This window comes from Enhydra lutris, unplaced genomic scaffold (assembly GCF_002288905.1).
Source record: "Enhydra lutris kenyoni isolate GAN:26980312 unplaced genomic scaffold, ASM228890v2 scaffoldscaffold23, whole genome shotgun sequence".
In the NCBI taxonomy this organism is placed as follows: domain Eukaryota; kingdom Metazoa; phylum Chordata; class Mammalia; order Carnivora; family Mustelidae; genus Enhydra; species Enhydra lutris.
Genome location: NW_019154107.1, coordinates 13,641,269 through 13,659,174, shown reverse-complemented (window position 1 = coordinate 13,659,174; position 17,906 = coordinate 13,641,269). Strand labels below are relative to the sequence as shown.

At 35.4% G+C, this 17,906-nt stretch overlaps 1 protein-coding gene across 1 annotated transcript in view; it reads left to right on the top strand.

The window, feature by feature from the left end:
* Positions 1 to 17,906, top strand: part of LOC111150534 (dystrophin) — a 2,087,545-nt gene that overhangs the window by 1,296,736 nt on the left and 772,903 nt on the right. The window contains exons 46-47 of the mRNA XM_022508030.1: positions 14,770 to 14,917; positions 17,233 to 17,382. Of these exons, the coding sequence (XP_022363738.1) occupies positions 14,770 to 14,917; positions 17,233 to 17,382 (298 nt within the window). The remainder of the gene's footprint in view (positions 1 to 14,769; positions 14,918 to 17,232; positions 17,383 to 17,906) is intronic.

Sequence of the window (17,906 nt, the reverse complement as noted above, 5' to 3'; positions counted from 1 at the left end):
TTAATTACAGTGGTCTACTCTGAGTTCCTCTGAATCTCTCTGTATTTACTGCCTGAAGGAAGTTTCTTTCTCTCTGTGGAAGCTATTCCCCTAGACTTCATCTAGGCATGTTTACTTCACAGTTCAGCTTCAACGTCAGTTACTCAGAAGGGCTCCCTGTTAAAATCACAACACCCTCCTCAATCTAAGTAAGATCTGCTGTTCTCCTTAGGAACAGGTGACATTCCACACTACCATTTGCAAGAACATTTGCTCTTGGACCACATACCTGCATCTAGGAAGCCAAGAGCTGTTCAATTAAGTCACGTGAGAAAATTCAAAATGTTAAGTGTATTGGAGGAGGAAACGGAAGAGAAGGATTGTTACTCATTTCTATGGTTTTCCAGCATTTTCAACAATTTCTCTCTGGTTTTACCATGTTGGACATTAAAACTGAGAAATGTTTGCAGCCTTTATTCATTTAAAAATTATCATAGCTCACCCCATGTTAATAAAAGTAACAAATGCCTTATGAAAAATAACTATTTTCTACAACAAAAAAGATTGTTAGCAGTGACATTGTTTTACCTTTTTGAGGATCACTTTAGTATTTATCTTAAGAGAGCTGACTCTGATATTTGCTTCTACATTATATTGCCATATCAATTATAATATAGCCTCTGGAAAACTCATAGAAAGAGACAAAGGCAAATAATATCATAGTATTATTATGAAAATAGTTTTGATCTCACAGAACCCCTGAAAGTAACTCAAGGACCCCCAGAGCTTCCCAGACCACACTTCAGGAACTGCTATTTGAGGGAATAAAACTATTCTTGTACCTCCTATGGCTATATTCTTTTAAAGTATAATAACCTGTGTTTCTGAAGAACTTACCTGGAGTTGTGTGCAGATTTTAAATAAATCAAATGAAAAAACCCTTACCCTTTCTTCTCCAGGATGAAAGCAATGAGCAAAATATGTCCTTTTTCTCTCTCTGAGGAACTTCGATCTTCCTTGTCTGTCTAATGCATCGATACTCTACTGGAAATGTACAGAGTGCTGGACAACAGATGACATTTTGCTGGGGGTGGAAATTACAAGTACCCTGAGGAATTCAAAATATAGGCTCAGTAATAAAAATCACCATAAAACCCACAGAAAAAGGACTGACTTACCAAAAAAAAAAGTGAAATTATAGAAGTGATAGCTTTGGATTAGGAAGAAAGATAAATAAAGAAAGAAACTTGAATAACATAAACTCAAAGAAGAGGAAAAAGAGGCAAACACCTGGTCCTTTCTTACTATTTTCCATGTTTGATCCCAAGCCAAATAAATGAAACTTCTCATACTGGAAGACTTTAATAAATTTTAAACAGAATAAATATTTGTAATTAGATGCAATGTCTGGTTTTCCTTTTAGCCATTCTTCAAGTTATGTACTATGGAATATTAATTGTGTAAAGTGCTAATAATTATTTCAAAGGATGAAGTGACATTTTAATAGTCACACATATTTTCATGAACACACACATAATAAAGTTAAAAAGATCATACTGATTATCTTATATCATAATCCTCACACCTTTAATTCCCTAATATGTATCTAAGAAAGAGATTTATTGTCTAACAGATGTCAACAAACTTTGGTACAGGGCCAAGTAGTAAATGCTTTGGGCTTTGTGAGCCACCCAGTCTGTGTTGCAACTGCTCAGTTCCACCACTGTAATGTGAACATTACAACATAGATGACATATAAATGAATGGGTGTGGCTGTGTTCCCAATAAAACTTTATTTTCAAAAACAGGTGGTGGGCAGGATTTGGCTCACAGGCCATAGTTTAGAAACCCCAGCAATCCAACTTTCTTGACCTTAATTTAGTTAATCTTCCATAAGACTTTGTCTTCCATAACACATATTTTATTTTTCATGGAGAATCTCCCATGTATATGGGAATAATGTAAATAGTATTATTATAATGTAAATAGTATTATTGTTCTCAAATATACAATTAACATGGTGTCATTCTGAGATACTGAATTTAAGAATTGAACCAATACTACATACCAGGTACTGAGATTAGAGTGTGATTGCAGTATAGTGCTTGTCCTTATGGTGCTTGTAATAGACAGACATAGGAAATTATAATATACCCTGTGATGAAAACAGTATGAAGAGCTGTGGGATTATATAACAGGACCTATAGCATAGACTTGAGTGGGATGGGGGTGATAATTAACTGAGAAAAGTTTCACAGAAGTAGTGATGGCTAACCTAAGATTGGAAAGCTAACTAGAAGCTACCTAGATCAAGACATGGTGAAGAGTAACCCAGACAGAAGGAGCAGAGTATGCTAAGTTCTAACATGAGTACCGTACTGGATTTCAAGGAAGAGTAAGTTCAATGGATTTTAGAATGCAAAGAAAGATGAAGAAAGAGAAGTAAGTAGAGATTACATATTGTACTTTCTGCTCCCTTTTAAAGAAGTTGGATTTTATCCCAATGATCCTAGGGAGTTACTGTGAGGATATAAGAAGACATATTTTAGAAAGATGATTCCTTCTGAAGTGTTGAGAATGGATAAGAAGATGGCAAGATGGGAAGCAGAACCCAGTTAAGAAATAGCCTCAGTAATAAAGACAGAGAGGATAGAAGGAGTTTGTGGCAAGGAGAATGGAGAGAAGTGATCACACTTGTAAGAGCTATCTCACGTGGAATTGTGAGGACACATTTATTGATAAACTCCAGGAGGAAGAGACAGGAAAGCACCAAGGATGCCTCAGATAATTAGCTTAAGAGACTAGGACCTGGCAGAGACATCCATGGAGGCTGACAGAGAAGCTGCCTTGGGAGGGAAGATGATGATATGTGCGAAGAGAAAAACCTAGTTAGGAATGAAAGCTGAGGCCATTCAATTTTCATTACATCTTCCACCACATGGCAATGGCTTTATTACAGCCTTTGCTAAAAAATTATGTGACTCTGCCTCTGACAGATGAAGATCCAAAATATCCTTAGTGTTTTTATAAATCAGTTCCAGCACCTGCAATGAAAGCATTCAACAAAAATCCAGAAATTCGGGGATTCAGTTAGTCAATTGGACTAGTAAAGTGAGATTGGAGGGAAGCCTGGGTGGTTCAGTCAGTTAAGCCACTGCCTTTGGCTCAGGTCATTATCCTAGCTAGGGTCCTGGGATTGAATCCTGCACTGGGCTTCTTGATCAGCAGGGAGCCTACTTCTCTCTTTGCCTCTGCCTGCCACTCTGCCTGCTTACGCACGCTCTCTCTCTCTCTCTGATAAATAAATAAATAAAATCTTAAAAAAAACAAATTTAGATTGGAGAACAGAGTTCAATCTGGCAAGCCCCCCCAAAAGATTATTCTAGTATTTTTTTTTAATGTATGACCTGAGTTTGATGGGAAAATTAATTATGACAGGCCTGGGATTCTAGGTAGAGTCTCTTCAGATTTAGCTGTTTTGTTTTATCTCCTACTTACTTCACTTAGTTTTTTGTTTGTTTGTTTTGTTTTGTTTTGTTTTTTACTTCTTGGTTGTTCTGGGCATATTCTGACCACACTCTTGCTTCAGGACCTTTGTATTTTTTTTCTTTTGCTTAGAGTGCTCTCCCCCCATTATTTGAATGGCTTTCTCTCTCACCTCTTTTATTATCTAATTTTATTCAAGCTACTACTTAAAAAGAAGGTCTGCATTTCAGTAGCTCAACAATGCAAATATCTCACTCATGCAAAATTCATAGAGTTGTTTCTGATCAACAAAGAGCTCCCCTCCAAATTATGAATCAAAGACCTAAGCTACATTGATTTTGTGGCTCTGACATTTTTGACATGTGGCTGTAGAAAGAGGAGCAATAAGGAATATCACACGTGTAGGGATTAAGTTATAAACCAGGGCTGGAATCAGTGAACCTCACTTTTGTTCACATTCCCTTGGCTAGAATTTCATTATTGCCATACCTAATGGCAATGGAGGATAGAAAATGATAGCTAACTTTGTGTTGAAGAGAAAGAGATCAAATTTTTTGATGAACAGATTGCGATTCTCTACCATGATGATTTTACTCAAATAACCTTTCACAATGAAGATTTCTCCGATTGATATAAAATTGCAAACCCACCCTCCAAATCTACTCAGTATTCCATTTTTTCCTGGCTTCAATTTTTTTTCTGTGTAGCATCTAACACTATGCCACAATCTACATGTTTCAGTTTATCTTGTGTATTGTGTGTCTCCCCCTAATAGAATATAAGCTCTACGAAGGCAAAAACTTGCCTGCCTCCATTGCCATATCACCAGCCACTAATAGACCTTCAACAAATGTTTGTTGCATTGTAATCCTACATCTACTTTACCTAGAATTAGTGTAATCTGGTGACACTTTTACTCATAGATTGGCATTTTGACTCTAATTGTGCTTCCCCCATAAAATGTGCCAAGGAAATTTGTCAGAAGAGAGAAATAGAGCTATCAACTGGTTCATGAAAAAGCTCAATTTCAAATAGTCCTTCTGAGTACTCATGCATGCTTTATAAATACTTTCATGTATGTAAGTGTGTTGGCTTAAGGAAAATTCTGAGATAGGATAAAAGCTCAGTTTCCAAATTTACCCTTTCTTTAACTCTGTATTTTCTCTATGACTTGTTGAATGCTATTAGTAAAGCAGTAGACAAAAACTGGTGTTTCTGCAAGCAAATTTAATCCATATAACCAACCATGCAATGTTAAATGTCCCAATTTTAGCATGAAGAAACTGAGGCCTATAGAAGTTGAGCAACTTCTCCAAGTTCGTGCACTCAAATAATAACTTGCAAGGCCTCAATTTGGTTTTCTTTTCCTTTCAGTAGCTCACCACTAAGCTTCATGATACCCCTTCTCATTTTCATAATTTTTTCCCTTACTATTGAGAAGTAAAAGCCTGAACAACTTTGACACGTTACTTCTCTCAGGAGTACTTCATTTTAATGAAGCACAAGCTATAGACAAAATGAATAAATGTCTAATTGTGTAACTCTAGCGGTAACCAGGTACGAAAAACATGTTGATTTAAAAATAGTTGATGGGGGGGGGGGGGGTGGGGGGGGGGGGGGGGGGTTATGGACATTGGGGAGGGTATGTGCTATGGTGAGTGCTGTGAAGTGTGTAAACCTGGCGATTCACAGACCTGTACCCCTGGGGATAAAAATATATTATATGTTTATAAAAAATAAAAAAATAAAAGTAAATGCACCCTTAAAAAAATAAATAAATAAAAATAAAAATAAAAATAGTTAATGCAAAAAAAAATAGTTAATGCTTTGGTTCTGATTCTGACAGTGTCCTATAGAGCGTATAACCTGGGGAAGTTAATGTGTTTGGCTAAATATGTTTTTGGTTTTTTGTTTGTTTCTTTGTTTTTGTTTCTTAAAGATTTTATTTATTTGACACAGAGAAAGTGAGAGAGAGAGCACAAGCAGGGGGATTGGGACAGGGAGAAGTAGGCTCCTCACTGAGCAGGAAGCCCGAAGCAGGGCTTGATCCCAGGACCCTGGGATCATGACCTGAGCTGAAGGCAGCTGCTTAACTGACTGAGCCACCCAGGCACTCAATATGTTTTTTTATTTTGTTTTTGTTTTTACCTTAAGAGAGACCTTACATTTTAATTCTTTTGAAGTTTCTCATGTTACAAGATCCTCGTTTTATTTTAATCAGAACAAAAAACTACTATCTGGGAAAGTTGTATTAATTTCACCTCAATTGATGATGATTCTGGTCATCTGCAGAAGTCACTTGATAGAGGAAAGAAATGGGAAAAAATGTAATTAACAGAAGTCATGATTAGCTTTGTTGGTATGACATCACAGTTGAAAGAGTTGTATGTCATTGTAAACAGGGTCTGTAAAGATTTTTAAAAAGCAACTCAGTAAGTGGTTACGTTGTGTACCTCACGGACATGTGGCACAACAAAGAGAAAAACTGTCTTTACATAACATAGAACTGTCTGCTGTTAAGTGTGCTTATGGCTTGGAGTAAACTTTCCAGTAGAATCTTAAACATGGACTCAGCAGTGTCATACATCAGGCCATGTGGGTAGAAGTGAAGATAACTCTGCCTCGAAAACTGAATTATGTAACTCAAAAAGTGGATCCACCAGAGTGACAATTCCAATGTAGAACATGAATGTGAGGAATGTATTACACAACTACTGTATAAACTGTGAATGGGAAAATGTGATCTTTCTAATATAATATATAATTTTAAATTAGTATGTGCAATCAAATTAATTAAGCAGTATAGATAAGCTGGTGTTGATTCTACATTTTCCGAAATTTCTATGTTCCTGTTAATCAAAATCTTAGAGAGGAACTTCTTATTTGGAAAATGGTAGAGATAATCACCTTATATCCGGGTATATACAGTATGTACATCTCCCCAAGGCTTCACTTTCTTTATTGGCAATTTTACAAAGGCAATATAAGGGATGTATTGAGTATTTAAAAAGATTCAAATGTAAAAATATCTAGCGCTTGGCCTTCTTGGTAGATCCTCCCCTTCTAAAACCATGCCATGCAATTTGGCAGTCTTCCTCTTACCATAACAGCAGCCCCACAGTACATGTTCATTAAGAGTTAATGTTAAATTCATTGAATTTAGCAGCATATCCATAATTCTTCCTTTCTGATTATGCAAATCTCTCCCCATCATAATATGTGCTTCCTTCAATTGCATTAAGAGCATTTATAATGTAAACGGCAACAGAGCCAGTATTTCAAACAGAAGCCATTCTTTAAGAAAAAAATAGCTAAATGTATTGAAATGCCTCTAAAAGTAAAATATTTAGCACTTAATTGCAGATGGGTAATGTTAAATATCCCATTCGTTATTATTACTACCACATGCCTGAATAAATCCTACCATAAGCATTAACCAAGTAGGTAAACAAAGAAATAACACTTCATGTGATGAATGCCAATATAAAGCACGTTTAAACTGTTCTGTCAAGAGACAAGCCTGGAAATGCTAACTCTGTTCCTTTGCTTTTCTGCAATCATCTGAATATATAAATTCAAATTGCAGCTTTTAAAACTTCAAATCGAGGCTTTTGAAATTTCAGAAAACACATGCGCTTGAAAAAGCAGATTATAACAAGGTCCCGGTGGGATTTTGGCACCATCTTTTTTATATTTCAAAGTACAAAAAACAGACCTAGGCAAGAAATGACTACCAAATGTTTTCATATTTAAAGGGTGCTGTACATTTTTAAAAAATTAAATCATCAGAAAAGTTTTCCACAAACATTGTGTGAAGAGAAAGATTATGGCAAATAGCTTAGCCAAAAACTCTGCTTTTTAAATGAAGATTTATTCTTTCTGGGAGTACTTATGAATTTTCTAGATTAGTATACAGTTAATATCCATAAAATCATATGCAAGTCACTGCCATTCAAACTGATGCTGAAAGTTAATTAGAAAACATACTTAATTATTTATAATACACAGATGAGTTACAGATACCAAATGCACTGTAAATATAGAAAATTTAACAGATTTATACTGGAAAGACAGGAAGTCTTCACAACAATAATTTGATTTGATGGAATCCCTATCAAAATCCCCAATGAGATTTATTCTGTAATTTGACCAAATGATACTCATATTACATAAATAGGTAATACTCATATCACATAAAAAGGTAAGAGAGGAGGTTAACCTACCAGAAATTAAGCCTCCTTTAAAGATGCACTGCTTGAAGTAGTGCTTTACTATCAAAAAATCTATAGTAGATCAGTAAATAGGACCTCATTATACATAAAACACAAAATGAGGAAATCACCACAAATCAATAGAGAATAGATTGTGCTGGGGAAAAATATCAACTTCTCAAAGATTCTTCAAGGTTAGAAGTTTAGCTATATAAATTTAAGATGGATTAAGTTTTTATTCTTTTTAAATGAAAGCATAATGATCCAGAATAATATAAAGGTGAATATTTAAACAACAGTAGGATGTTCACAATTTTCAGAGTAGTATCAATGAAAGAAATCACAAAGAAAGTGATAACATTTTATTTAAAAATAAAATATAAATATAAAAAAGGTAAAAGGGAAACTAGAAAAATATTCTCAGTATTATTTTAATTTTTATTTTTTATCGAGGTAGATAACATAAGAGCTTTTGCAAACAAAACACAGGAAAAATGGGCAACAGAACACAGCAGACAACTGATAGTAGAAACAAATGATAAATACACACAAATATACACATTTTTTCAACTTTTCTGTTAATAAAAAATGGAAAACAATCCATGACAAACTTTTTTTTCTATCAAGCATATAAATCATAATGAGCTGCAGTGGAAAATGTGTGTTGAGACAGGTGTTTCTACTGCTGGTAGAAGTGTGTGAGTGTTCTTATTACCAGCATTGCAAAGAAATTTAGCAATGTGTATCAAAATCATTAGTGTTCTTATTGTGTACTTTTCTTCCTCATTCTAAGGAAATTAGAAGGTACGTAAGCCAAAATGAATTAAAAATGTATTTCTGTAGAGTTGTTTATTATAATGAAAAAAGAGACCAAACCAAATATCTAATAAGAAAAGAATGGTGAAATATGGTGTACCTACATATAGGTTATTGCTCAGATCATAAAAATCAATTTTTAAAAGAATAGTTAATGACCTAATGAAATACAGTAGAATATTAAATTTGGAAAATCAGTACACATTATTTCTAGAGTTTGATGGCAATTAAATATATAATATATAAATATTTCCCTCTTTTTCTTAGCTGAATATTCCTGAAAGAAAAATATATGCAAGTAATTAATTTGAGACAGGTTTGAAGTGATATTGAGGATACTTGCTTCTACAGTTTTATTCTAGGTTTGAGGTGCTTTTTGTCTGTTTGCTTGCTATTACTCTCTTTTGTTCTTCAAGCTGTTGTTTGTTAGGTTTTGGATTTTTTCTCTCCCTGTTATGGTCAATTTCTAGATGAAGGCTGAGAAAAGCTTTTACCCATCTGTCTAGGTTTTATAAATGTAATCTGATTTTAGCAAAGTTTTAGTTAATTAAAATGAGTGAAAAATAATGTTAGGAATAAAGTTGCTCTTAAGTATTTGGGACACTGCAAGATGATGTAGCCAAATACTAAAGGAGACAAAGATTTGTGAAGGGAAGGAGGGAGGAAGGAAGGATGGATGGAAGGAAGAAAAGGAGGGAAGAAGGGAAGAAAGGAGGAAGGGTGAAGGAAGGAGAGAAAAGAAAAAGGGAAAATGATGAGGTAGACTGACACACACACCCTTGAAACCTAGACACAGTATTTGAACCATCTTAGAACTTTTTTTTTTTTTTAAGATTTTATGTATTTTGACAGAGAGAGATCACAAGTAAGCAAAGTGGCAGGCAGGGGAAGCTGAGCTGAGAGCCCTACCGGAGCTCTATTCCAGGACCCTAAGATCATGACCTGAGCCAAAGGCAGAGGCTTAACCCCCTGAGCCACCCAGGCACCCCCATCTTAGAACTTTAAAACAAATAAAGGATGTCTATAATGGAGTTTTTCCTCTAAGAATTGCTTCTCAGTCCAGAGTCTGTGGAAAAATGGTTCTATTCCACATTCTAAAACAAGCTGTCAGCAACTGACACCAGCCACTTTCCCGTGGAGTTTACTAAGAAGGACAACAGTACTGTTTACTCCCAGTGATTTCAACCTCCTCTGTACCCCATGTCCCAGTCCATGTCAGAGGACCGGATGGGATGGGATAGTTTTGTAGGGAGTGCAGTTTGTCTCATGAGGTTCAGCTTCCTCCCTTCTCCCCTTTCATTCCTGTAAAGTCAAAGGTAGGGGCTTCAGGATCATCAGTGAAAACAAGAATGTGGACTGCAAGAAGGGAGAGCCATGTTCTCTTTCAGCTGAGTGTTTGTTGAAATGAAGAACTCCTTCATAGGCCCCTGTAGCTTTTGGAGGGGCCAGAAGAATACTCTAGGCATTCCTTTGGCTTTCCACATCAAAGAAGGGAAAGTGGAGGAGGAGCAGGAGCTGCAAGTTACCCATACATATAAAAAAAAAATCAATGAGTAGCTGTGAAATGGACTTTTTCTTTAATTTATCAACTTAAATAAGCAAGAGGGAGAATTACTAATCATTAATGTGAAAATGAAGAAAGAATGGACTCAGAAGATGCCAAATATGAAGAGTAAATGCTTAGTGCAAGTTAGTTTACCATATTTTATCCACCGATTTATTGCTGAGGACTCGGAAATCTATTATTTCCAGCTCTTTAAGTTCCAAATCTCTTATTTTTTCTACTAGTAATTTCCCCTAAATATCTGATGCAATTCACTGTACTCTCTGCTGGAGTAAATACTGTCTCCTCAGCTAGATAAGGTGGAAGCTCTCATAGACCAGATGTAATGGTCAGGAGAAGTGCACAGACCCAGATGACCCAGGACCGAATGTTGGATTGACTACTTAATAGCTGTATGACCTTGGGTAAAATACTAAGCTGGATTTTCTTTCAACTGCAAATAGGGAAAGATGAGTACCATCTCATACTAGTAATGTGGGGTCTTGATACTTGATTCAGTGGCTACCACATACTCAACAATCACTAGCCATTAATACCAGTCTGTCTCCTTTTATTCACAGGTCCTGTTGAATTTCCTCCTACATTCTTCATGTATTCTACCTTACCCTTTTCCTCTGTTAGGTCTTGATGACTTGAACCTTCATTACTTTATGCCTGTCCTTTTATGAAAGTCTCATACTTGATTCCTCAGTCTCTTGCCATACCACCTGTGCCCACATCCACTTTCCGCAGGATAGCCAGAGGGGGCTTTGGAAGAAATCTTGCCCTTCTCAAAACCTTTAAGTCGTTCATCACCTACAGATTAAAACAAACCGTTATAAGTACTTCATACCCCAGCAGCTAGCCACCTCACCTGCTTTATTTCTTGACCCTTTCTGTATAAATCTTGAATACCTTGCTAACCTGTAATGTCAATGTTAGGCATTGATGTCCACATGCTTACTTTTCACGTACAAGAGGAGCCAAAATATTTGTCATTGGCAAAAACTCATGCAATCAAACATTAATTCCCATGGAAAGTAATGCCAAATCTTTATTGACTCTATTAATGGAAAATAAGCTCAAGCATCAGGCAGATAATGCCAATAATAACATCCATTCATAATTATAAGCTAAAGATAACAGTAAACTGTCATTATATTATGAATTTTTTTAAAAAATCCTGAACTGACCAGCAACTTGGTAGCAGTCAAAGAACCTAAATCACTATATTGGCACTGGGAAACTGTGCTACTGAACTAAATTTCATCTGTTCTAAACTGCACATTTATCACATTAAAATCACTGAAACCAGAGTGGGTTTTACAATCTCTCCTGGCCAGGCCACATGTGGTTTGGAAGAAAATCTGAGAAATAGTGGTGGAGCCCTCTTAAGAAATCATCCTCTGATAGGGTATGGGTAAAGGCAGAGGTCAGTTACTCTGAAGGGAAAAGTGATACAGGAGAGGCAAGTTCTAAATACAAGAAAGTCTTAGGACTACCTCATCAATTTATCACTTATATTTTACTTCTCATGTGTATGCAAGAGGAATATATGACAAAAATATAAAAGAATCTAAAAGAACATCTTCTTAATCGAAGAAAGCCTTTAAACGATAAACATCATTATTTCATCAGCACCACGCCTTTTCGGATTCCCGCCTGGCAGAATTGAGGATGGTTTTATATGACCTGCAACTGAAGGTGTCTTCAGTTTGGTGAAATATTGTCATACACATTTTCAAGTAAATTAAACCATGTTTCAGAATCAGTATTACAAAGAATAGCAAAGATTCTTTTTTTAGGTTTTTATTTAAATTCTAATTAGTTAACATACAGTGTAATATTAGTGTCAGGTGTACAGTATAGTGATTCAGCACTTCCATACATCACCAGGTGCTCATCTTAACAGGTGTACTTTTTAGTCCCCATCACCTATCGGTATTATAAAGAATAGGAAGGATTCTTTTAAAATAGGAATGCATGTAAAATGGAAAATGATGATGGCAGAATTCATTCATTAATGCAAAAGTTACTGATTTAGCATCTGTTTTGTGCCAGGCATTGTTCCAGGAGCAAGGGCTATGGCAATAAATAAAAATCTTTGCTGTCAGGAAGCTTCATTTCATGTGTGTGAGATAGACATTATATAAAATAACCAAATTATAGCTTTGTTACATTTAGGAACTAGAAAGATAAAAACAGGGAGAAAGAAGAGAAATTTGGAAGGAGAAGTGTAATTTTTGGTAGGGTCATCAGGGAAGACCTGCGGAAGATGAAGGGAGACAGCCATATTTGATATTTGAGGGAAGGACATTGTCTGCAGAAACACACAGCAAGTACAGAGATCCAGAAGTGGGGACCCTTGTAGTATATTTGGGGATCACAGCAAGGAAGCCATAGGGCCTCAAAAAGGATAAGAGAAATACAGAGTAGATGGAAGTGAGGTCAAAGAAGTAAGGAGATTGGGGATCAGCATATATCGTAGATCAGTGTTGGTCATTAGAAAAATAAGGTAAGCCACATATGTAATTGAAATTTGTGTCATCACATCTTTATTTTTTTAAAGTAGGAACAGATTAAAGGAATACATTTCACTTAACCTAATATATTAAAAATATTACTTCAACCTATACATCACGCAGAAAATATTAATGAAAAAAAGAAAGTGTTAATGAGATGTTTTCCATTCTCTTTTAAAATAGTTTTATTATTTTACAACAGTTTGTAGGTTCTCAACAAACTTGAGTAGAAGGTACAAAGAATATTTTTTTTAACTAAGTCTCTGAAATCTGGTGTATATTGTACACTTAAAGCACATCTAATTTCCCCTTTAGCATTTCCGGTTCTCAGTAGCCACATGGGAAGGTATCTACCATATCTACCACAGATCTAGACCCCCACAGAACACTGTAATGACCTTGGCTTTGCTGTGTATACATTGGAAAGCAATAGAAGAGTTTTGACTGCAATAGTGATGTAATATGACTTGGGTTTCCATAGGATCCCAGAATATGACTTGAGTTTTCATAGGGTCTGCCTTGTTGAGAATAGACAGAAAAGAGAATGTCTCCTCACATGCCCTAGAACAGACTTTGGACAAACTCTAATCAAAGAGCGAAAATGAATATAGACAAGGATAAATTCAATAAGTGGACCCGGTTTGGGGAAAGAATGTAATAGTTGTTCTCTCAACACTCTGTCTTTGAACAGGCTATAAATGAGACAAGCTGTGTCTTTTTCTTACACATGGGGATCTCTTGTTTCCTCTCATGGACTGAGATCATCAAGGCAAGGCACACAATGTGTCTGTCTTGAATCCTAATGCCCAGTAGTAGCCTTGCTGGAAGTTAGTAAGTCCTTAATAAATATTTGTTAAATTGAAAACAAAAAAACAGCTAAATGTCCCCAAAATGGAAGCAACCCAAATGGCCACCAGTAGAGATACATATTTAAACAGTTCAGTACTCTACAGCCAGGAGATGAAACAAATTAAGCTATATACCACATGGTTGATTATTATAAAGATTATGTTGAATGAAAGAGACAAGACACAGAAGAGTAGATAGCATATCATTCCATATACTTAGTGTTCAATATAGCCAACATAATCGAATTTGACAGGATACTGGTTATACTTGGAGGTAGTAACTGCAAGGGACAAGAGGGGCCTCTGGGCTTCTGATAACATTCTATTTTTCTGGTCATTTGTGCACTTTCTAAAAATATCTTGAGCTATACAGCAGTCATAGGTGTACTTTCATGTATATGTATTTATATGTATATATGTATATGTATATATGGGAAATTACACTTATGTATATGTATGTGTGTGCATATGTGTGTGTGTGTATTCAATTAAAAGCTTACATCCAGGAGACCTATCTCTCTCAAAAAACAACAAAACATTATAAACTACCTGAGGTGCAGACCATTTTCAACTGTGTTATGATTCAATATGTAAGAATAAATTTATGGCTAATTGAAAAACATACAGTATATATGTTTTTATAATTGAAAATTTCCACTAATATAACATATGTGCTGTATTTTAACTCGGTTTTCCTCAAAAAAGACTGTGACTCATAAGTTGGAAAACATTTTAACATGCAAAAACTTAGTGTTCTTTTTATTCCCTTGTTTTTACTTTTACCCTACAATTTCCCAGAAAGGTGTATTTTATTTAAGCATTTTAGAGCAGGCAACCTCACATTATATACTTGTTCTAGTGCAGTGGCTCTCACCCTGGGGCAGTTTTGCTCCCAAGGGGATATTTGGTGGTGCCTTAAGACATTTTTGCTTGTCACAGTTGGGGGGAAAATGCTACTGGCATCTAATGGGGAAAGGCCAGGGATACTGCTAAGCCTCCTCCAAGGCAGAGGACAGCCCCTCACAACTAAAAATTATCCAACCCAAAATGTTAGTAGCACTGAGGTGGAAAAACACTGCTCTCATTTAAAAACATTATGTTGGAATTTTTTAAAATTATAAGTTTTTTCTTTATCAGTTTTAACCTCTTACATTTAAGAGGTTCTGGAGATACTGAGGTTTCTTTGTTCAAAGTAAATGAATTTTCTTTAAAAGTTGCATATTGTTAACATCTTTTAAATTGCTTATTTTCTTGAAAGTGTTACCACAATTTTTTTGTTTGTTTCTGAGTTTTCTTTTTAAAAAATAAGAAAGAAAAGTTTGAGAAATACGTTGTTTATAACAGTTATATTCTTATTTCTCCAGGCTAGAAGAACAAAAGAATATCTTGTCAGAATTTCAAAGAGATGTAAATGAATTTGTTTTATGGTTGGAAGAAGCGGATAGCATTGCTAGTATTCCACTTGAACCTGGAAATGAGCAGCAGCTAAAAGAAAAACTTGAACAAGTCAAGGTAATTTTGTTTTTTTTCTTTTTTTTTTAAAAAACCCCAGGGCCTACTTGTATAAAGAGTATATGAATTGGGGAGGGTATGTGCTATTGTGAGTGCTGTGAAGTGTGTAAACCTGGCGATTCACAGACCTGTATCCCTGGGGCTAATAATACATTATATGTTTATAAAAAATTAAAATAAAATAAAAGAGTATATGAATCTATTTTAAGGTATTTAATCATTGATTTCTTGCCCATCAGGTTATTGATAGCTCCTCACTAGATTTCCTCAAAACTTTATATTGTTTTAACCCAGCGTTTCCCAGAAAGTATATTTTTTGTAAAAAGTGTGTGTGTGTGTGTGTGTGTGTGTGTGTGTGAGACTGTATTTTGAAAACTAATTTGAAATTGATCTCAGACATATTAGAGAATTTTAAAACTCCAAATTATTTCAAAAACTGGAGGGAATTTTTAGAAATGAATCCCATTTCTTAGGAAGGATCTTAATTGCCAAATCAATCGTATTATTTCAGCCTCTAATTAGAGGTGTCCAATTTGCCTAAAAGTGTTTGTTTGTCTAGGTGTGGTTGGAGATGTGTGGTGTTGAATCACAGTCTATACTGGTTGAATAGACATCGAGACTATTCAAGAGGCTTTTTATGCCTTCCTACTGTGATGTCTGCTTATTACTGATTACCTCACCTGGCTGACTGACATGCACTAATTGTGTAGTTGGATTAACTTTCCTGGTTTTAGTTTAGGAAAGAGACTTATTTGGATCTGTTTTACTATAATTCTTGAAGTGAAGGTGAAAAGAAAAAGGAAATTAACATTTAATCGTCTTCTGTTATGTGCTAAGTATTAGGTGTACTTACATCTGCTATTTATTTAATCTTCATATAAAACTTTCAAAATGGTTGCTGTTATCCTCATTTTACAAGGTCATATAATCAAAGGAAATGGAATTGCTCCTTTATCAATGATTCAGTTGGTTTGTACATGCAAATTAGACTCCAATGTCAACCACTTATTTCTGTGAGACAAGAAATTTGTATCTGAACAGAGGACAGAGTATAAAAATAAAATTAATGTTTAGTTCAGTAAACAAACATTGAGCACCTACTATCTGTCAGATAGGGCAAAACAAAAACAAAAAACTACCAAGTTTTGGATCTTTGGTTTGTTTGAAGATGAGTATATCATAGAAAAATGAACTCAGTGTGTCCTTGAAAATCAATCTTTCCTAAATGTACTGAGTGTTATATATAACAATGTAATTGATACCTCATTTAATAGATATGTTTAGTGCTATTTACTTATTAATAAATGTGCATTGATTTCCATTTTTTCTTAAACAATCTAGATCAGCACTGTCCAACAGAACTTTCTGTGATGATGGTAATGCTCTCTATTGTCTATTGCAGTAGTCACAAGCTGTAGGTGCCTTTTGAGTACTTTAAAAGTAGTGTGACCAGGGAACTGACTTTTTTATGTTATTGAAATTTAATTAATTTCAATTTAAGTAGCCTCATGTGGCTAGTGACACTATATTGTACACTGTAGCTCTAGATGACACAAATAAATAAAGGACAGTTATTAACAACCATGGTGGTTTGTAGGTCTTGGAAAAGGGCATTTATAATGGAAGACTGAATGAATAAAAGAAATTCCGGGGTATGGGGGACTCAAAAATAAGGGATCTTGAATGAAATTGCCCAAGTTGGAATCACAGCTCCGTTGCTTGCAACTTTTGTGTCCTTGGAGCTGGTACTTAACCTCTCTGTCAGGATTTAATCTCTCTGTCTCAGCTTCCTTCTGAAGAAGAAGATAATAGGATCTACCTCATAGAATTATATTATCTCAATTAATTTTTATATAATATGTGATGAGGTTAACCCAGCACCTGTACCTGGTATGGTCTCAATGGTAGTTACCACTCAGTATGATAATGCAGTTTCTTACTCTGTAGTAACTCACAGCATGGATGCTTACTACCTGAGAGGATGATGAATTTACCCAGATTGCTCTGTTTCTGACAGAGATGTGTTTTCAGACTCTTAACAATGCTTGGGGTGTTATTTTGGAGCTCATGATACCACGTGATACTTTCTTCCTTAGAAAGAATTTCCGAGAGATAAGATATTCTGGTCCTTTCTATGATAGGTTTATCTCCTTGGGAGTGGGTGCTCCAGTCCAGGAAGTGGTTGGTATTTGAGGCAGCAGTCAGCCTTCAGTCAAGTTGCTTCATTTTGATAGACTAATTAATAGAGACAAAGACAAGATAGTTGGAATTGTGCTGTAATTCATTATAAATGTTGTTGCATTTGTCTATTTCAGTTACTGGCGGAAGAGTTGCCCCTACGCCAGGGAATTCTAAAACAATTAAATGAAACTGGAGGAACAGTGCTTGTAAGTGCTCCCATAAGCCCAGAAGAGCAAGATAAACTTGAAAATAAGCTCAAGCAGACAAATCTTCAGTGGATAAAGGTTAGACGTTAGCCATCTCTGCTGTCATATGTGTTATATGTTGCTAGTGTTTGTATTTGTTTTGTTTCATGGGTGTTTTATTGCTGGGCTTGGGGGAGGGGAACAGGTATGTGGATTGGTGTGTATTTTAACCTGACCATTTGATTTGGCTCCATGATTCGCTATGGATGGAAAGAATGATGGTGGATGGCAATACATTAATGACCAACAGCCAAAATATAAGCCATTGTTACTTTGCATGAGTTATGCTAAAGAATTAGACTGCAAAACAGATGAAGGAATTCAGCATTCAGGTGTGTAATGACAGTATTTAACCAAGTTGGAGGCAGTCCACTTCAACAAGTATTATAAATCAAAATTACTTATCCTTACTCATAGTATAGACTCAATCAGTGATTGATGTGAAAGGTGTTTTGTATTTGTTTGTTCATTTGTTCACTTAGTTACTTAGTCACCTAACTGGTGAGTCTTTGTCTTTCTACCTTGGACACTTCATAAATGTAATAATTTTAAATATCAAATTA